The 21,816-nt window shown below is 38.6% G+C and overlaps 1 protein-coding gene across 2 annotated transcripts in view; it reads right to left on the reverse strand.

Moving 5' to 3' along the window:
* Nucleotides 1-205: 205 nt before the first annotated feature.
* The window catches only part of map4k5 (mitogen-activated protein kinase kinase kinase kinase 5), a 59,545-nt gene continuing 37,934 nt past the window's right edge, over nucleotides 206-21,816 (reverse strand). For both annotated transcript variants that reach the window (XM_088924525.1, XM_088924526.1), the window contains exons 15-33: nucleotides 20,457-20,515; nucleotides 20,202-20,269; nucleotides 17,063-17,107; nucleotides 16,925-16,967; nucleotides 15,836-16,046; nucleotides 15,257-15,345; nucleotides 14,824-14,865; nucleotides 13,739-13,823; nucleotides 13,123-13,202; nucleotides 12,819-12,879; nucleotides 10,961-11,075; nucleotides 9,812-9,870; nucleotides 9,105-9,208; nucleotides 8,568-8,745; nucleotides 7,735-7,803; nucleotides 6,966-7,058; nucleotides 6,736-6,806; nucleotides 4,768-4,823; nucleotides 206-1,704 (exon numbers count right to left, since the gene is read on the reverse strand). In XM_088924525.1, the coding sequence (XP_088780651.1) occupies nucleotides 1,617-1,704; nucleotides 4,768-4,823; nucleotides 6,736-6,806; nucleotides 6,966-7,058; nucleotides 7,735-7,803; nucleotides 8,568-8,745; nucleotides 9,105-9,208; nucleotides 9,812-9,870; nucleotides 10,961-11,075; nucleotides 12,819-12,879; nucleotides 13,123-13,202; nucleotides 13,739-13,823; nucleotides 14,824-14,865; nucleotides 15,257-15,345; nucleotides 15,836-16,046; nucleotides 16,925-16,967; nucleotides 17,063-17,107; nucleotides 20,202-20,269; nucleotides 20,457-20,515 (1,616 nt within the window). In that variant the 3' untranslated portion in view covers nucleotides 206-1,616. The remainder of the gene's footprint in view (nucleotides 1,705-4,767; nucleotides 4,824-6,735; nucleotides 6,807-6,965; nucleotides 7,059-7,734; nucleotides 7,804-8,567; nucleotides 8,746-9,104; nucleotides 9,209-9,811; nucleotides 9,871-10,960; nucleotides 11,076-12,818; nucleotides 12,880-13,122; nucleotides 13,203-13,738; nucleotides 13,824-14,823; nucleotides 14,866-15,256; nucleotides 15,346-15,835; nucleotides 16,047-16,924; nucleotides 16,968-17,062; nucleotides 17,108-20,201; nucleotides 20,270-20,456; nucleotides 20,516-21,816) is intronic.

Here is a 21,816-nt window from a genome sequence, read left to right on the forward strand (position 1 = left end):
AGAGCAGGCTAAGGAACTGAATTGTGAGCTTTATACACTGGCAAGTAGGGAGGCTGAGTGAAACACGTGGAGAAGTACTAGGGTTTAGCAGAGTAGTTACTCCCTACATTAAAAACAATAAGAGAGTTAGCAAGAATAAGACAGTCTATACTGTAGTTCTTACACAGTAATATTTTGGTGACCAGAATAATCACAATGGACAAACTGAGTAGCAAAAAAGCCACTGGGCATTTATTTAAAATCAGAACTGCAAATCTGTATTTTCTGGGAGGCTTGGTAAGTGATAAAAGTCTCATTTTTAAAAACACTATTCTCAGCAGCTCTGGGCAGTGCCATGTTGTATCTTATCTTGTGTTTAAATTGTTTTGGATGCTGACAGTGAAATTTAAGACAGAACTCCTGATAATATGCACTTTACATAAAAAGTACCTTACAGGACATCATTTCAGTGCCCTTGAGAAATGCAAGATTAGCTGGAAAAATACATTATCATAATTTTATTAACAGAATACCATTTTTATACAAAAAAAACTACCTCTAAATTTTGAAAGGGAATACCAATGTTATGAAAATCCAAGCTTAATTTCTTTTTAAATACAAAACACAACAAATGGATGTACAAAAGTGCTTACATGGTGCAAATAAGGAGTAAAAGTAACAGTTAAAAAAGTTAAATGTTTTACATAGAATACTCAAAAAACTAAAAAAAGCAGAAAGAAGCATTTCTATTTTATACAGCTGTAAAATAATCCCAAGATGCTCAGCAACCTTTTCTTCGTTAACACAAGGGCTTAAGGCCCTGCAAATCAGCAGGACTGGACCCGCCAATGGTTACAACTACTACTACTGGCAGATTAATAAATAAGATTTAAATATGCCATTTTACAAAACCCTATGGTATTTATCTTTTATATTCAACTTCAGTCTGGTAATCTAAACTACACAATGAAATTCCCTCCAACGTAGCCATTTGCATTATGTTCTGCTACAGAAATGTTTGTCTGCTAAAATTTTACAATGGCATTTTACAATGTATGGAGGAAACAGTCAAACATAGTTAATTTTTATGGCACTCAATCAAGAACATGAATGCACATATGCGTTTACAGCAACACAAAGATGTTTTTATTGCCACTGTGACTTTCAATGATCTCTAACTGCTACATCTTATCAGCTCTGTGTGATAAAGTTGGCCAACTACATGCCGACACAGGGCTGGTGTATTTAACCACAGCGATCTCCTGGATCCAAAGACTTCGCCAGTGTGAGCCTCCTGGCTGAGGGCTTCCCTTAGCTCCAGAATGCTCCGAGCTGTGACATCAAGCTGATGCTGTGGAGCACTATTTTTAGAGGCTTTGCTGGGGTGCAGGAGACTGAACGCTTCAGCAAAACCGCTTTGTTCTGTGACATCTTTTGTGAGTTCTTCAGTTCATGTTATCTCTGATGCCATCCTCTTTGCATTCTCAGTAAGCGAACACTTAAATAAAAAAGCAACAGGAATTAGCTGGCTGCCTCCTCATGCCATTTCCTCCTGCAATAGAGTACGTCAGAGCTGGAAGTCTGATCAGCATTTTTCCGCGGCTACAGCCATCTTGTTACGTGACGCCAGTGCAATTCTAGTAACTGTTCTCATGGCCGGCCAAGATGTAGAGGTTGCTCAGGGCTGTGGGGTTATCTGTTGGCCGGCTCTCCAGCACCACCACCCTGTAATTGAAATAGGGAAAAGATTAATTGAAGTGAAACCAAGAATTGCATGAATACCATAATTCAATCTTATGGTAGAAAATCAAGTACAATATCTAGACCAATACACTGTTATACAGGAAGGAATATTTTTGTGCAAATCACAAACACAACCTCTTAAAACAATTTAATTTCTTGGCCAATAATGTACTTCTTGACTTGAGTGCCAACCTTCTCTGTTCTACACTGCATGACAAAGACATGAACATTTTTGTAACCTTACTGGTAGAGATGTTACATTTTACAAACACAAAAGGGAAGAGTACATTAACAGGTATTTAAGTATGATTTTACGCCATGCCTAGTTATTAAAAGATGTGAAAAACATCTGACAAAAAATGTGCTTTCCTTCACAATTCAAAATTGTCCCCTAACATAACCTTAAATTCCACACCTGACGAACCAACTCCAAAAAACATCCTGTCCAGTTAAGGTGAATTCAATTTCAAAGCATCAAGGGGTGGCAGGAACAGGCAGGTGAGAAATGGTGCAGTCTATTGTTCTTGAGCATCTGTGAGATGTAATTTCAGAAGCACACACACAGATACCTAAGCCAGACTGGCACTGCCAAAAATGCCCATAAATAAAACATGGGAACAGGCAGAATTTGCGTCTTTCGAGGTGTTTCGGCCATGATGGGCTTGTCCAAATCAGAGGCTTGTTGCCTGTGAGAACTTTTGCAAACAACACTGTTAAGGTATTTTGAGGCCGAGATGTATAATGTATAAGGACTGAGTCAAGAAGTCTTCAGGGTCATTAAAGATGTTCTGCCTAGCAGCTTGACAACCACAGCTAATACAGCAGCACTAATTACAGCCCAAAGCTGCTGATGAGCTTGACAAGCATTTCAATGTTTATACTACCAAATGAGAAATATGAACAATTTCCATAACAGGAGTCGGTCACAAAAAGCATCTCTGTAATGAAGATACGCACTAGAATATGAAATTGTATTCCAGAGTATGAATTATTACACTAGTATGAACTAGTATAAATTGTATTAAACAATATCAGCCACCTTTTCTTTCTGGGAACAAAAACTTCTATTTAGGTGTGAATATTTGTTTTCAAAGCACATCAAGTAAATGTAACTGAAGAATGGATATGTTTTTTGTAAACTGTAATCACAATAGGATTGTGCAAGACTTTTAATAAATGCGTTCATAACTCACAAAACAGGTCAGTTTTTTTAAAGCAATGCTACAAATGAATTGATGATACAAATCAAAATGCAAGATACTTTGGAGAATTCAAACTTGTTTGCTACTTTTATCAGCAAAGTCAGTTTGTAATGAGAGTTCTAATGACTTTAAAGAAGTTAATGTGTAAAGTTTTGACTTATGAGAGCAGCTATGGAAAGCTTTTGAGATGATGATGATAACACAGAAGCACATGACTGAGAAGAGGTACAGTACATTAACAAATGGATTGTCTACAGTCTGAAAAGAAGTCCGTAATGTTGTTACAATAACATTGTCAGTAATGAAGGAGTTTCACAAGCTTAAGGAACTGACCCATTTAGGAATTTGATCGTAGAAATCTATTCTGTCAATAAGATATGGTATAATAACAGGGGCTTCTAGTAATGATAGTGACCAAAATATGCCACATTGTTGTCATAATTTAGTAGTGATGCTGGTCTATAGCATATAGTACTTCTGATTAAATAAGGATAAAAATTTATAGCTACCATACTCTTGAGTAATTACTCAATTGAGTAATACTGTTTTCCATGTTAGAGTATTGTAGTGGTGATTCAGACACTGTATTGTAGATGTATTTTACCAATAAAAAAGAAGGCAAAGGTATAATTGAAAAGTTTTGAAAGATGTAACCAGAATATGCATGTTAAAGATCTTTAGTAAAGGCATTAAAAATCAAAAAAGTTTACAATGATTGGTGTGGTTATTATATGGCGTATATTTCATAAACCATAGTTTAATGTAGTTTTAGAACAAGGTACTAACTGCCAATTAAGTTGATTTCAAGCAGTAAATACTTTAGATAATAACATGCACTGCATTTTTGTTTATGGGTTAACTCATACACATCTTAACAGAGCTTTGATGACATCAATGCCCAGGGGACACAGCTGCATTACTGACTGACTTATAGCACAGTGTATTTCCCCCGTGCCTTCATTAAGATTGCTGCTGCATGGAAAACACTCCTAATTTACCTGGCATAATCAAACTTCAAAATACACATATGAAATCACAGTTGGTCAATATGCAATCCAAAATCAGTAGCATTTTTTAAGAAAAAAAAAGAAAAAAATATCTGGCACATACTATTTAGCAGGGTCATAACTATGAATTCTACTATATTTCAGTAGTTCTATCAAAAATCAATAAAACACAAAAATAACTGTGCTACTGATGGCTTTCTGCGTTTGTTTTTCAGTTACATATTGGGGTCATTTTGCGAAAGAGTAAGAAAACACTCTAGAAATAAATCAGAAACACATAAAAGAATTAGCATCTATAAACTGCTCCTTCTTATTTTCTCTGTTAATTTCCATTGAAGGTTATTATTTCTACTATGACCGAACACAGTTCACAGTTCAAAGAATTGAATTTAAAATCTTTTGCCATGGAAAACACTATTATACAGAATACAGGCTAATTTAATAACTTGCGTAACTCAGGCTTGGACCTGACTTCCTTCTCTCATGATCTTTATGGAAACATTGGTCCAGAGGGAGCACATGTCTGATGCAACTGTTGCCAAGCAATGTGTTAAGCAAGAGATAAATGCTGTCACGTGGAAACACACTCCAAAATAATTAAAAAATACATATGCAGGCAGTGTTTATAGGAAACATGGAAGGTCTCCAGATACCGATGATTATAATCTCCTGGATGAAAAGATTCAATCCATTTAAATTAATGAATGCTGAAATGTCTATGATTTTACGACAGTACGTCATTCATACTTGATGGTGATTCACTTGATTCACACTTAATGAATTTCCCAGGCTCAAAACCATGAGTCCTAACAGAAATAATCCTTTTCATTGCCTACCTGTCAGATCCGAGCAAACGGAAGACCCGGCTTTGATCTGAAATCTCCTGGGTAACCTGTCAATGAAAAAAGCTGCTTAGTGAGCTGTCATTAGCAAGTGCAATAGAATGACTTGTTGCTAGAGTGAACAGAAAGGCTTGAAATAAAGAATCAAATGAGGTAATTAAGACATAGGCAAAGCCATGTGGTTGGTGATCTGTCGTGAAATAAAACCACTCCTGCACAGCAAGCAACACATTCCTGACACTTGTGCTGGAAAGAATGACTGAATGACATTTCATCCTTACAGTTGCTGTCTTGGTTTTGTGTAGGACTAAATGACTCAGCACTAGTGAAGAATTGCATGGTGACCCAACGCAAACACTCTCCCAATGTTCCTGTGACAACAGATGGTAAATGTGGAGACCATTAGAGATGAGCTCAGCCAACGCAATCTGTCACTTTAGCATCTCAATGTGCAATGCATCACGAACTATAAGACAGTTTGAATAAAAAATGAAAAATGAAGGATTTAGTTGTGTTTTCAGGAAGTGCAAATAAAACAAAAGCTGAGTGTTGATGGTTCTGGGCAAAAGCCGACTTCTGCGACTCAGCCTTGCAAGAGAGCCACATTCACTCTCTAAAATTAAGCTTGTATGGGCTAAAACAACATAATTTCATTCACATGAAGGTAAAGCTTTTGTTATTTCAGAGCTTTAAATTGAGAAATTGTTTTTCTCTATTCTTTTAAAACCTTCTGTGATAAATCAAGCACTGTGTCATTTGCTGTTTACAGTATCCAAGGCACTCCCACAGCGCTGTGTGATCGGTCATCCTAATTGATCACATTCTTTTCCCACACAAGATAACGCTCTCGGCTCAATCAACAAGACCTTAGCCTTGGCACATTTGTGACTTTTTATCTTGTGCTCAACAAATGCCATTTGCATTGCAAGTAAACAAATGGCAAAGGCACTTTGTTTCGAGCAGGGTTGGATACTTTCAAAGCAAAGCAAGACATCAGGCCTCCGATTGAGCAGACACATGTGAATGAGTTTCCTCATCAAGCAGCAGCCTTCAAAAGAATCATATAAAAAAATCAATGAATAATTTACAAGCAGGCCCTCTGTGCAGCTGTTTTATTTTCGATTGGACATGAATTTTGCATGGAGGTTGACATTTGTGGATCAGGAGCACATCCCCATTTTATCTTTCATACTGAGCCAGCCAAGAACCGGAGCCAAACGACTTTTCTTTCACATCTCTCTGGGGCTTTATTTGATGTCTTCATTTGTTACTGTAATAACTTTAAAATGCAGCAAGCATAATGGACCATTGTACATTGATCTCAACAGTGCCAAGCCCCACTACACACAACGAAGAAGGTTTACAAATAACTGGAAAGCCATTGTACATCAGTGTCAAAAAAGAAAGGTTTCAATTGTTTATGCTGATTAGGTTATCATTACATTAAGGTCAAATACACAGGCAGCTCTCCCTAGGTTTGATATGGCCTGGGGCACTTTCTGTATAGTCTGAATGTTCTCCTGCTGCACCTCCCAAAGACAAGGCGGTTAAGTTAGTGTCTCTCAAGTGAGTGTGTCCGTCTCTTGCAATTAAGTTACATTCCAACCAGGGCATAGTCCTGACTTTTTCCCTACACTACCTGGACTCTGGGCTGCCATGATCCTTACCAGGAATTAGTAGCTAATTCTGCTAAATCATGAATGTGATGAGGGGATAGATAAAATATATCTAAGGCACAAAAACAGATATGCGATTACTTGCATCATCTGTTTGTCTGCTGTTTGTTGTGTCAGAGAGAAGGATGGGAAATAGTAAGCACTGAGCTGGAGATAAAGCAACTGATGGGAGTTTCAAAACCAACAAAGAAAGCTATTGCATGGAGCCCAGTTGGTCGATGGACAGGGGGCCAGCCTATCAGTATGGCGACAGAAAGCAAAGCACCCACAGGTTTTCATACTGTACCTCATTTGACTTGAAGCTCTTGCCCTGCATACCATGTTTCCAGAAAGCCAACACACTGTCCTGAAGGCACACTAACAGAGAAGATACCTGCATTAGATGTGAATATCATTCACCACAAAAGACACACTAAAGACTTATCATACATTCATCCTTAGAAACAATCTAATTTTGGGATTTACATACGTCAAACACCACTTTTGATTTTTTTGTCCATTCAGGTGTTAACTTACCAACAGACTCGATGCAGAAGTCAAAGCTGAGTTCAGACGCCAGCTTTTTGTTGGACTTTAACCTGCCTTGGAGATTGACAATTTTCAAATTTTCTGCAAAAAAAAGAAAAATAACTAGCAAAAGTGCAAAAACATTTTAAAACTAAAACAGCTATCCGACCAGTGTTACAGTGAATCCAGGCAATATAGAAAACACTAACAAAATCTATAAATTAAAAGATTATGGTTACAGAAAATTCATACTAGATAACCCCAATCTCTCAATGCTCAAACTGGGTTATATAAATAACCAGAACGTTTATCACCATAGAATCACCTACTGTAAATGCACACAAGTAACAACACAATTTTTGTTTCTTTTCTGAATACAGACCCAGCTTTGATAAGCCTAGCAGCTAAATGGACAAATGAGCTATTCAAGATATCAGTGTCTCATTTATTTGAGTGTTTACCTCTTTTATCAGTCAATGCTACTGGTAGAAAAATAAAAGCTCTTTCATTCTGAGAAACATCCAGCTGACTGTTCCTTCATGAAAGTCAGGTCCTTAACCTCTTTAGTTAGATTACACATAGCCTTCAAAGAGTGTTTTCAGAACCAAGATATTACCGTGCACGTCCTTTTCTGAACAGGAAAACACAACTGGGTTTGTGGGTGATTGTTATGTAAAAGTGAAATCTGTAATCTGTTCTGCCAGTATGATGTGGCAGGTCTGCTCTGTGTTCTGCTTTATTAAAGACAGAAGGCTGAATGTGAACTGCTCATACTCACTGTCCAGACACACCAGAACCGTGTCCCTCTCCAACTGGGTCACATGGATGGCATCAACCTGGTGACCTCCTATGGGACACAAGTTCAGAATGAATTCAGAACATCTCACTATACTTTCCAAATAACTCATCTACAGTCCCTCTGATTTTCACAATAGAAATACATTTCATATTATTTAGCTTGTCACTGAAAAACACCTATTTTTTGACAGGACTATTGCTTGGGTTGTTAAACAAATACATTCTATTCAGTGTAACCCTAATGCCTTCCTCTTTATAATCCCACATTATTTACATAACAGGCGAATGCACACACACTGTACAGAAGTTTCGATTGGATTTAAAAGTTTCTGTGTGTGGACACAGTAGAGTACATCAAATCTGTTAATTATATAAAGCTTCATACAAGGTATTTCTACAATAATAGCCAAATAAGAAAACTTAATACTCAATATATTCATGTATTTGTTATATGATGAGGACCAGGCCACCCGTTTTTGAAGTCAGTGAGTTGAGTCACTCAGTGATAACATGCTGTTCTCTAAAAGCGAGTCAGTGTGAAGCTGTAATCACAAAGACTTGTGGAGATACAGATATTTTCCACTCAAACCAATTCGAGTGATGCCAATTTGTATGCCCCCCAGCCTTTTCCAAAGCTCTACCAGCAATTATAGTCTATTTTCTGGGTTTCAAAGCTGGCTCACAAAAGCACAATGTCCGAAACACCCAACACAGGACACAACCGTTGTCAAATCTGCACTAATGAACTGTCCAGTGCTTGGCTTTGTTGTCAATCGAGAATGTGGTGGCCGGCACTGGGCTCTGGGTTCTCACCAGAGCCGATTTCGGTGAACCAGGAGGAGGAGGAGTTGAGGTTGATGGTCTCGAAGCGCACCACCTGGCTGGGTTCGCTGCCCTGGCTGATGGCCACACACACCATGGGGTACTCCTGCTCAGGCACCACCAGCATCTCAAACACCTTCAGAGGGCTGGGCAGGGGGAAGTCGAAGTGCTGCAGGGAACACAATGTCAACCAAAGCCTCGCTGCCGCCGCGACACTGTGGCGCTGTGTAAATGTGCTCATTTCCCGATGCCTGTGCCACTATGACATGTGCACGAGTTCACAAACATCCCCTGCCAAAGGATGCCGCACTCTTGTGTCTATATACAGCGTGGTTGCAAAATAATTCACAAATACAATTAAGCTGAAATTCCCAACACCATCAAGTCAAATCTCCATGGGCCACAACTCCAAATGCTAGGATTAATCACATTTTGCTTTGAGGTTTCAGGACTAAATGGGCTGAGAGAATCTGGGACTTGTGTCATGATTCTTTCCTTCTTCATATTTTAAGGGAAGTGGATACTGACCTTTATCAGCATGAACTTCTGCATTGGCTCGTACCACTGGAGTAGGACTATCCCAGACTGCAGTGCTCCACAGAGGTACTTGTGCCCGGTGTACGGATTTCTCACTAGGATTAGAACATTGTTAACTATCCCTTCACAAAACTCAAACCACTCGAAATATTCAACACAGCAGTAGCACAACAACAGTTCGTAGAGACACAACAAAAACAAGTAGTTTGTCAATTAATGCACCTCCGGTCTTAGTTTTAACACTTACAGTGTAATATATTACATTTTTACATTGTGGTTCAAATTACTAAAACTGTTTATCAATAGAAATATTTTCTCAGTTAGTATACAATTAAGAAACTGTATTGGAATAATAGGAATACTGTATTGCTCTTTGCAGATTTTTTTTTCGAGCCAATAGGTTCATACATAAGATAGTGTTATGGCTCTTCCTATGTTGATATAGATCTTCTTGCTTTGATAGTCTTGGAGTATATACACTCATTAACTGAACATGATTTTACAACACCATTCAGTCTTACAATGTCAAATGATAAAATAGGAAAGGGTGTTTTTGGTAAGCAGCAAATACTCTTAGTGCCCAGGCCACCCTGAAGTTCTACATCCCGAGTCCTGAGTTATATCATGAATCACCAGACAAACGTAGGGATGAAATGACTAATTCGATTGCCTACAATGGAAAGACCGTCAGTACTCACCAATACAGCACTTGTGGCAGCCTTTTGTATCGGGGATCTTTGTTGTTAAGGCAAATCTCCTGTAACAAAACATGCCGTCATTTCTTAACTCTTCCACCTCATTTTGCTTTCTCGCATGAGTACAAATACATATTTTAACGGGAATCTGACCCACACAAGAAGATATGCTAGAATAGGAAAAAGAAAGTCTATGACACCTTGTTTTTTGTACTATGCCTGGTTACAGAAGTTTTAAGGTGTTACTCTGAACTTTAATCACAATTGATGAGGAGCAGACTATAGCATATCACTAAAAATGTATTACAATTCATACTTGTGAAAGGCTCCTTCTTATTAAAGCTCTCTGTGAGGAAAGGTATGAAATGAGATCAAATGAATTTGTCTTTGTTGGAGAAGTTTTCTGAGCCCTTCGTGCTGTGTATGACTTGTGTCAAAGCTCTGATCTGGCACCTCGGTGTCAGACTGTCCATGTGCCGGGCCTGCATGACGCTTTTCCCCCTCCTGGGACTTGATCCTGCTCACCCCCTGGGGCTTTGCCTTCTACCGCTGCAGAGCTCTCCAGGTTTCGAGCGGGTGACGTCACCTCAGTGACGCATTCACAGGGTCGTCTCAATGGGAGACCATACACTCAGGTTCAGAACCCCAACACACCTCACTACAGCTCCATCAGAGTGGAAACGTTTCAAGAAACGTGTCGGCCTAACAGGGTATGATTATGGGATCAATTTGAAATTCAAGATATTTTTTTAAGTTACCGTGTTAGCACGTCCTTGACAGTGGAAAGTGTGTTATGATGTTATGAGTAATTCACATGTCTGAGTGAAGCGCACTGTACTCTCTATTGCCCTGTTCTTACTCCCCTCCTCACATCGAGCTCTGACAGCTCTCGATTTACAAATCAAGCTCTGCCTTTATCTATTGTGACTCCTAGGCTGAAGAGTTCAGCTATAATCACCATCAGTACTGTGCACCTCATTACAGAATATTTAACACCCCATCAGGTTTATCACAGCATGGAGCCTGGGACAGGCCTGCTGCAGAGCTGGGGTATGTTATTATCAAAGTAATAGGAGAGATTCTGAGGACAGGTGGTGAGGAGTGACTTGTCAATCCTGGCAGTAGCAGTATGATAAAAATGTTGTCACCCACCTGGGTAATATCTTATCAGGAAACCTGTGGGTCTGAAACTGAGCTGCCAGTCCTGGCTTCTTAAGCTGCTCGAAAAGTCCAATGAGGTTGTGAGAATACAACTGGAAGGATTTTCCTGAAATAACAATGAAACAAGGGATTTAGTGCCTGTCTGTCAAACAACACCGCCACAGGCAGACTTTCCAGTTGAAAAAGCTGGAAACATAAGGTAAAACAGCGGAAATATAAGGCACCTCTAAATATGTTTTTAAAAAGTGTAGCTATTAAACCATATATCATTAATATGCTGTTACCAACCTGTCTCCATCTTATGGGAGATAGCACTAATACATAGGAAACAAATGAAGTTGGAATATGGGTGGCCAGTTTCACTGACTAGATTATTTTTCAGTAGCCATTCAATTCAAATGTAATACCCTTTCAGACACTGTGGAGGCTGAACTTCTTCACCTGGCCCACTGTGAGAATCTCTTTTCAGAGTACTGTATTCTTGAGTGTTTGTGTGCAGACAATGTGTGACAGAAGGTAATATCTCTAGATTTTTGTTCCACAGTTCTGTCTACAATGCTCCTGACCAGTGCACAGAGTTTAAGTTCCCAACCTCTACCACATTTAAAGAAGCCACACTAAAAAAGGGTAAAACCTGAAACATGATAGCACAACCCCTTAAGGTCTTCAGAGAATTACACTAAAATAAGTAAAAGCTTGCAACCGAATGCAAATGGAGGAAAGTTATTACTCTTCTCAGGATGATTTTGAATGGTGAAGAACACATGAACCAATCAACAATAGCAGTGGCAAGAGATTCTGATGTAGTGCTAACAATCACAGAGATACACAAGGGCAAAAATGAAGCACTTTTACCTTCTAGACAAGGCGTAGACAAGGTTACCAGGACATTAAGCCAAGCCAGATTGGGGAAGGAGTGAAAAAAGCCGCAAGAAAAAACACGAAAGAAAAACAGACATTAAATTACTTTACACCACAACACAAGCTGTGTTACAATGAAGAGCTGTGAAAGTGCGATTTCATAATGTTAGTTTCCAGAGGGGAAAATGGCAGCAAAAGGAAACTGTCAGGCTTCAGTAATGGAGAGCAACAAAAAGTACCCTGGGGATAAATTCATCTTTGACACTTAATAATGCTTAGTGAGAATTATGATCTTCTGCTATGTGAACTAAAGGTAGTTTTAGCAACAAAACAATGTATAAACCTCTAAATTTAGAATGTAGTGGAAACATGTCAAACATATCTCAAAATCCTTCATTTCTGTTTTTCTGCACTTGCCCTTTCATTTAGAAATCAAATGAAAAATGTTGTCCTTTGAAGCAACTTCAACAAAGAGTACTCTGTACTGAGCATAGTACAGGGTTTAACTGGAATCTTCTGTCACGAATAGCCACCAAGTCTCAGGACATTGCCACCTAGTGACTACCAATCTTCACTACATCCACACATAATGTTCTTAACAACTGTACGATTTTTAAGAGTTGAATTTCAATTTTGATTTTTTAAAACAGAGAATATATTACATGTTTTAAATGTGTTTTTAAGGATAGTGGTCTTTCACAGCAAAGGCATCTGTTCTAAATGGACAGAAATCAGTTCTTCATATTGCTACTGCATTTGTCTTTCTACAAACATTAAGTCAGAATTTCTAATGGCACCTTACAAATAGTGATAATACCCCTTATATATTGCTAACCATATAAGACAGCAAATTCTTCTTCTTCATTTTTATGAAGTTTGTCGAAGCTTTCCTCTTTGCCAAAATTAGGACCACGATCTTACTCACTGGTGCTGTGGGTGAACATTACAATAAACAAGAAAAACTCCTCAGAAGAAGCTTCCTACATACCTGATAAAGACATTAAGTTATTGTTGATAACGTACAGCCATGTGCATCTCCTTGGAAACAGCTACAAAAAAAGATAACTTAGAGTGTGAAACTCAAACTCAATAGAGATATTTTGCTCTAAAACACCTAATTTTTCTTTGACAAAGCTCAAAACTGAGAATTTACTGTATGTGACTGCAAAGGCTTATTTACTATATTTCCCCTTAAGCATAATAAGCTACCATTTGCAGCTTATTATCTTTTAAGATACAGTACTATCCGTCCAGTTTTCTAATACATAAGTCACAAGAAGATAATCCCTCACCTGCTCCATAGTGGCTTCATGTAACTCATTCAAATTCAAAGTATAAATCCCATCTTCTGTCCCAAAGATTAGATACTGGTCTGAAAGTGGAAATATGATTTTTACTCCTTGAGAACTGTGACTAACTGATACCAGGCGGCTCACAAATTAAGCATTCATAAAAAAACAATATTCTGTATATATTACAACTAAGAATACATAATGATGGCTTGTTTTTGTATGGAAATTGTTTCTATAAGAGTTCTTTGGAAGACTGACAAACCTATATTTGATGGTACAGCAGTTATAAAAAAACATTACAACAAATCATTTCTTCAAAGAGACAATATTAAACAATATATTATATAAACTATCATATATACATAGCTTGCTGTACTCTGTTAAACCACTGAAATATGATTACAACATATAATGCCATTTACTGTATATTTAGTATGATGCTTTTTTCTATTCTAAATAAGTTTTACATTTCAAAGCAACTTGTTTGGCTCAGCTTATTGTTCAGCTTATTCTTAATGTCAACATCACTGATTTTCAACAACTAAAACATCTTTGCATTATATTCCATTACTGCTTTACGAAAAACTGCGATTGTACATCTGTCTTAGGATGTTACCTTTGGTATCAGGGTGAATCCATGACGTGGCACAATTAATCTTCAATGGACAGCCATCAAACACTTTGGAAAAACAGGCGCCCATCTACACCACATACACAGCACATTGTCAGCACTTTCATGAACAGCAACAATTTGAAATAACACACTAGGATTTTGACATTTGCAAGGGTTTGGTGCAGAGAACTGTCACAAATAGCCAATTTCTTATATAACCAAGTCCACATCTTATACCGTCGCTTAATGTACTAAAGTATGTACAGTAGTACATATGTGGTTAAAACACATAAGCAACTTTTCCTTACATGATAATTAAAGCATTAATGCACTGGCTTTACGTTAATTTAAATAACATTGATCGAGTAAAGAAAACAGTAATCACAAACTTATAGTACACCTGTACCTGTTTTCCCAGAAGCCCTTTCATTTAGCAAAAATGTATAAAAAGAAAAACCTAGTTTGAATTAAGCACAAAATCGTGAACTTTGGGAAAGTATGTCACCATGTTGTTGAAAACCGCTGGTCTCGCCACGGGCGAGAGCGAGTTTGCATGAATTGTGACATAAAACCAGCCCTTCCTGCTCACTAGTCACCATAATGACTAATGTAATGTGATGTATGAGTAAAGAAGTACAGATTTTGCAGCAGATATTTGCAACGTGATCTGCATGCAGAGTTAACAAGTACTATTTGTCAGCAAAACTGTCTCGAAGTCAAGAGCAATATTGCTATTGGGATAAAAGAGATGTATTCACAAGCCTGCTTGTTTACAATGTAATAAGGCCACTTCACATCACCGGACATTTTGTTGCCTCATTCTGAATTGCAGAATACGACACTGCACAGACCTGAAGATTTAGTCTATTTTGGAGATTGAAATTTGAGATTTTACAAGTTACAGTTTACCGTTTACTAGTATTGTGGTTTGAAATGAACTCATCAATGCCAATTCTTTCTACCCTGAAATATTTAAATAGATTTGTATTTGTGATTTGTGTCACAGGTGAAAAGTGATAGCAGACCAACTTTAATTGTCTTAAAAGGAAAAGAAAAAAAAGGGATAAGAGAACAACATCAACACTTACTAAAACCTTTGGTGTGGGGGGAAGCCCGTTGATTGCTGGTTTCTATGGAGAGAAACAGGTTATTTACTACTTTAGTCCCAATGTCAAACCCCAGTCAGGGAAAAATAGTAATATTTGCAATTGTAAAATTGTCTGACTAAGACAAATTACATCAGAAAGATGTAAAGTCTGTTCGGGAGTTTGGATTAATGCCCCCATGTTAATTATTTTGAGAGCACATTTACATGTATAGCTGGATGTTTTTAAATGCTTTCTTTCTGATTAAGACATTCTTAAATAAAAGTAAATACCTTATCGTACGGGTACAGTATATTTCCTTCCTATTGCTTTCTCTGCCACAAATGACGCCTTTTTTAATTCAGAACCCAAATCAAATCACTCCTATGGGCTTATGCCTCGGCTCTAAGAGATGAAGGAAAAAAATGAAACTCACAGGAAACTCCTTCTTCTCCCTTCTCTGAGGTGGAGCTGGGGGCTGCCTACAACTGTCCCCATTAACATCTGTGTTGGGCCCCTCGTTGTCTAGGAGAAGAAGAACAATTTCTCAATTCAATGAATCATATTAAATAGCCTTTTCCAATATAAAATGCACCACCTGGCATCAGAAACTGAGGTAGTGCTCTCCTTTGCTCCAAGAACAAATGACAACAGCTCAGCCTTTTCATACTAGTGGTAAATACTATGGAACACCAGGAAACAGCAGAGTATCTAAAAAATTCATTCGCTCATACATTCTGTTACTTTCACATTTTTTCTGTTAAACACAAAATTCTCACTTCACTAAATACAAACATCTTGCTCTCATTTTCTACAAATATTCTGGCACCTCAAGAAACACACACTTGCTATTGGTAGCAGAATGAATGAATTTCTCATTCAGTATGTGATGGCTGCGTCTGTCTGAATGAGTAAGTGTGAAGTAAATGCTGAAGCTGTTTTTACGGTTGGTACTGGCAGAAGACACTCCAGGAGACGAGGGGAGGATGTGCTCTGTGTCTGTGCATTGCCTTACGCAGCTCAGAAGAGTGAGCCAGCAGGCCCGGGCTGCTCACGCTGGCCGACAGGAAGCCCGGGGGAGAGTGCTCGGGGTGACTGCCGCGCACTGGGGTGCTCTGGCGGCGCAGGCCCGGCTCCGCCCCGTTCTCGGAGCTGGGAAAACGCCGCACCGTCAGGCCGTTGTCTTCATCCAGACCGCCTTCTTCCGAGCTGCTGTTTAAGCGCGGCTGGGAGACAAACAACAACACTGCGGAAGTGGTCCCAAGGTCTCTTCGTTCCTTGACTCAAGTCGATGAATCGACGTGATACTATTGAGTTGACTGAGAAAACTACGTTAATATTTTGACATTCCTCCTTAAGAGATAGCACACCTACTCTCATGCACTCCAGAAATACTGCTTGTCCAAGAGGAAAACAATAGAAAAAATAAAGCATACTATATACTGTTTTGAACACTAGAGAGACCTCTAACATTGCTGTTATAATACCATATAAAATATAGTAAGCTTTCTGCAATAAACTTGATCAACAACTCTAGTCACCAAAAGTCTTAATCATTTACAGACTGTAACACAAACGAAGGAGACAACAGTGACATCTCAATTTCTTTTTTCTGCTTTACTTAAGTTTTTTTGCTAAAAAAAACAATTAAACTGTCCCATTCTGTGCATTCATGTTTTTTTCTCTAGAAATGTAACTGACACTGAAATGCTGAAACTACGGCCTACAGCAGAAGACTTTGCTGTGCTTGTTTGTTCCAGTTGAACAGCAGTCAACCAACACAAAAAGTAAAAAACAGGATCTGAATGCTTAGTACACTAGAATTGGGATCTCAGTAGTTTTAAATCTAACATTTTAACTTATGAATGTAGTGTCCAGCAACTTTTATAATCTTCTGGAAAGTCTGAATAATTGTTCCATCACCCCACCCAAATGGAGACATAAAAATAATGTCTGCGCTCCCTCAATACAGCATGCAGAACAATTCAGAAAGGATCAGAGTTCAGGGAGATGTAAAAAACCCAGTTTGTTCATAGGAATTGATTCAAGTCTGGAGTAAGAAGAGAGCTGAACACAGTGGAAGGAAAGATGATAGATCTGCTACCTTTGGTGGCAGAGGGGGAGGAACTCCTTGCTTCAAGGTTGACCTGTAAAAGTTAAGATACAGAATAAGTTACATAAGAACAAAGAAACATGGAACTGTTCAAAGGAGTTCTGAGTTTCACAATTAATGCACACTTACAATTCTACATCTTCAAAGGAGTCATCTAGATGTGTCATGTGTCCCCTGTTGAGCAGAACACAGTTTTTAATGGCCTGCAGGGCTGTGGGTTAATGAAAGCAGAGTGCAAGCCGAGCTCACATGCACAAGAGAAGCCAGCTCCCCGTGAGAGTGAAATGAAAGTGTGAAAAAGGGATTTTAATGTTTAACCAAAAATGACATGTGACCCAAGTGATGCACCTTCACAGCCACACCTTCACATCAGAAAAAAGGAACCAACCCAGAGTGCAGCTGTGTTCATTTTTAAAATTAATCTTTTTGAATCCTTGCTCACAAATGCAAAAAGGTTTAGAAACCCTGTGCCGCTCACTAGATAGGAATTCTCCACAGAAAGCACAAACCCCTTTGCAAGCCAAATATGATCTGAATATTATACTTGCTGAATATTTCTGACAGGAATTAAGAAAAGAATTCATGAACTGAAATAAAAAAAATCAATCAATTCAATTTTTCAGTCTATATTTTCAGTTTTTTTCCTGTTAAAACACGAAGAAATCTTAATTGATAAATGCACTAAGCTGTACTTCAGCTATAAATAATATAACACACTTCATCTTATTCAATATTTCATAAAGTACATTTACACAGGTAAAAAATCAATGTGCCACCTAATCGATCCCACAAGGGGATCAGGAATTTACAGTGCAGCCCATTCACAGAGCTTGTCAAACTAGGAGTTGGAGTTGTCCAGACATTCTTTGGTGTAAGGGAGTGGTATCCCACAAACCAGAAATGCATCACCAGCTAACTGTCCTGTACAGGCAGTGTCCATTATAAGAAGAATGCAACACTGTTCTGTAAGTTTCATGTTACAACCGTTCCCCATTCCTCCCTACCAAACTACATCCAAGGTCAGAATTCAGAACTCTTCCAAAGAATTTTGAAAATGCCTCACGCTCTGAAATCGCGCCTAAAACAACATCCTGTTACATATGGTCTGATTCAATACTTTCTTTCATAGTACTCCTAAATATGCACAACCTAAACATGCCTCTAAAATCCATTTTCAGGCATTTCTGAAGCATATGCTTGGTCTAGGTGTTGTAAAATGGTGCTTGGATATATTTGGGGATATCAATACATATCTGATGCTGTGCTGAACTGCGGAGAACAAAATAAAAAATCCCCAAATAGGCAGTGATGCAAGAAAATTAATTCTGTTTGATCATGCGCTTACAGACAACTAGGGAACACAAATTTACAAACTGGTGAAAAAAATGTGAATATTCAAAAACATTAATGCGAATCTGAACACAGAGCTGACAATACAAGAACTCAAGCTACTTTCCATACCTCTTAAACACTAACATTTTCAGAATGATAATTAGGAACTTCAATCCAAACATGAAAAAGTAATATTTTTCACTTAATCAACTATCTATGGAGTGACCAATTTCTTGATGGCTTGCGACAGAAAAACTAAAGACACTACAATGCCTTTTTGAGCAACACAGGTTAAAGTTCTTATCAGACAATTAAATTAGAAGCAGCACAAGTATTTGGCTTTTCCCCTTCTTATTACTTTTGACTTCATGGCGATAATGCAATCTTGAACACAGGAGTATTCAAGATACAGCAGCTGTTTCCATTAATTGAGCCAGTCGCATGGGAGGGATATGAAGCTGCACTATAACAGGCACATCACATGTTACTCCACAAGCACTGGGACCACGACCACCACAGAACCATTAGTGGGAATGAGGTGAATGGGAGTCACAGGAAAAACCACAGTGTTACCGTTGAAACAACTCCTCCTCAACGCTTTTGAGAAGGCTCCTTGGGGAGGGGGAGAAAGAAGAGGGAAAGACTGTGAAAGTACAGGGACACCGCTTTCCGAGCTCTGACGTGATGACATCCAGCATTCCGAACTGCAAACAGGGGGAAGTGGACATGCCCATAGACTCGGTCACCAAGAAAAAACAACAACAGCAATCGACAGCCGCAGGTTGAGAAAGGTCACTCCAGAAATGTTAAACGCATAGCTGCCATTTTGAACTATCAAGTTGCTTTCTTACGATTAAGTGAGTACTAATACACTCATATAGAATTCTGCTCACATCTACCCTTTCGCAGTTCACATATAACCCCTTCTGCATGAACCTTCTACCCACAGGGTGTGTAGACTTCATAACTCTCATCAGCTGTTTATGCATGAAATCACAGGTTAATACAGGGAACCTCTGGCCACAACACGCCACAAACTCAGTAACCAAAACATTACAATAAGTTATTGATTTACTTCTTTTTTATATCCTCTCCCACCGGTGTGGAGTCACTGTCCTCCCAGTTGTGGACTTGTGAGAACCACCCGCTATTTTTCATGCTGCAAGTCCAACTGTGCTTAAACAGCAGATAACATCAGACGGAGGAATGGTGTAACGGTCACTGCCGACACTGCAGGGGCAGTGAACATAACATGGCTGAAGCCGCAGATAGTTTAGCCGAATCAACCCAAGAGGCACTCAGCTAACTGTGCTTTGGGGAACTTAAGATGCAGAGAATCCAACTGGAAATGTTTAGACTATAGAGTGGAAGTCTACAATCCTGGTTTTGGAGAACAATGATCTAGGCCACCTGTTTCTGAAGATTAGCAACACTTGTTATTGAGTAAAAAGCAATTTTTTACTGATCCTTCCTTGAGGACTAATGGGTGTTCATATTTTTACTCCAAATTAACTGACATATCACCTGCTTAATTGGTCATTAATAACTGTTCCTAGTCCTTAGGAACAGGCGATTTTGTAATGACCTGTGAAACCTCCTGATTGGGGCTCTACAGGAGCAGGGTTGGAGATCCCTGTTAGAGAGCTGCAGCTAAACAATTTCTCATCTCCGGAGAATAATTTAGATTATTTGCTACTGTGAAGGCTGCAGATAGCAGAGATGATGAAATAGGATGCAAAATAAAAATGGAAGACATACTGGCAGGCTTTGCCAGTTGCTCCTTGTCCTTAGCAGTGATGAAATCTCAAACATCACAGCTGATGAGCCTTCCAGGCTCCAGAATTTGCAATGGAGAGGGGTGTGTGTGTGTGTGTGTGTGTGTGGAGTGGTGGTCTCATCAGCAGAATGTGGACGGATTTTTGCCAACAGAACATACTTGCTACTGATTCCTCCCTCTGAAAAAGGACTCCATGGTGATGGAAAGTCGTTCTCTTTCGTCAAGTCCTGCAGAAGTCAGATAGCAGTGTGACAAATAATAGGAAGGAACATTAGAACCTTCCTTGTAAATCCCACTTGTTCTTTTACAGATACCATATTAGCTTGTGTGATCTAAGAGGAAGAGAAAGAGGCGCAAACAACTTATAGTACATGACTAAACTTCAGAGCAGCTTTAAAAAAATCTCTACATTACCAGTTCTGTGTGAGCTTCCGTTTCTTTCCGCAGAGGAGGTTCAAACTGCACCTTGTCAACTGATAAAAGCAGAAAGTGAAAGTACAGTAAGAACGCGTTCTCATTCGAATACTAGAGCTTATGTCATAGCATACTCTAAACACTAGATGGCCGCAAAACACCACATGAATCGCGACAGACTTTTATTTACTCTTCAGGCCAAAAGCTACAGTTGCTATAGAAAAGCTGTGAAAACTAAAGACCACAATGTAATTGTTGATTTTTGTAGTGAAAGCTATATACATATTTTTCTACAATATTTTATGCACTCCTATTTCTTGAGAAATAGCCTGTGGTGACAAAGGTAGCAGTTTGAAAATCTAAAGGCTGATTTTGTATTAATCGGTCACTTTCTCATGGAAATGTTTAAGTAGGTTAAGCGTCAGAAAATGACGCAGTAAAACATGTTAATTGGAATGCATTAAGATTAAGTAGCTGTTTGCCATAGGGGCCTCTTGCCTCTCCTTGTACAAATTTACTGGAACAAGAGATGGTGTGCATAGACCAACAAAACTCTACCCCTTCTGACTGAAGGATTGATCTAGCATTCATCTATAAAAAGGGTACAAAACAGAATCAAGTAACTGCAGAACAATTAGTTGTACTTCCATTATGTATGAAGGAAATGTCATATTGAATTAGATGATAATCTGTAAGGCAACAGGATCCTTGAGGATTTATGAACCACAGGTCTTGCTTAAACGCCTTAGTAGAGTTCTTTGAACAAGCAACAACTGTAATGCATATAAAACAAGGCATATCCAAATTCTTCAGATAACATTAATTTTTTAATTGTAGGAAGTAAGCATTTTTAGGGAATGCACATAATTACATTGAGATCTAGTTACTACATTGAAAAAAAGTGTACAAGCACAGGGTGAATGCTCAAACTGGAGTGATGTAACTAATGGAGTACCAGAGGGATCTGTATTAGGATGACTGTTCTTTCTAATTTACATCAATAGTTTGGATTTTGATACAGTTCGTAAACTAGTCACGTGCACAGATAATACCAGAATAGGTGAATTGGCAAACACCACAGTAGCAGAACATGAAATCTTGAAACTCTAGCCACGTTTATTCTAAAAATGTTATTTTAAAAATTGAACAATGCACTAATACTCAGACCTTATGATATTGCGGTTCTGTCATTAATTCAGAGAAGAGAGACCCGATACATTCCCAGGCTACATGGAATATTCTATAGTGCCATGCTAAAAGAACTGAAAGTTTTCAGTGAACAGAAAAGACTAGGCGATTCAAGTATGCAGAATATCTTAAGAACAAAGTAAGCCCAGTGTACTTCTTCAGAATCAAATGT

Source organism: Atractosteus spatula, chromosome 9 (genome assembly GCF_055471065.1).
Source record: "Atractosteus spatula isolate fAtrSpa1 chromosome 9, fAtrSpa1.hap1, whole genome shotgun sequence".
In the NCBI taxonomy this organism is placed as follows: Eukaryota; Metazoa; Chordata; class Actinopteri; order Semionotiformes; family Lepisosteidae; genus Atractosteus; species Atractosteus spatula.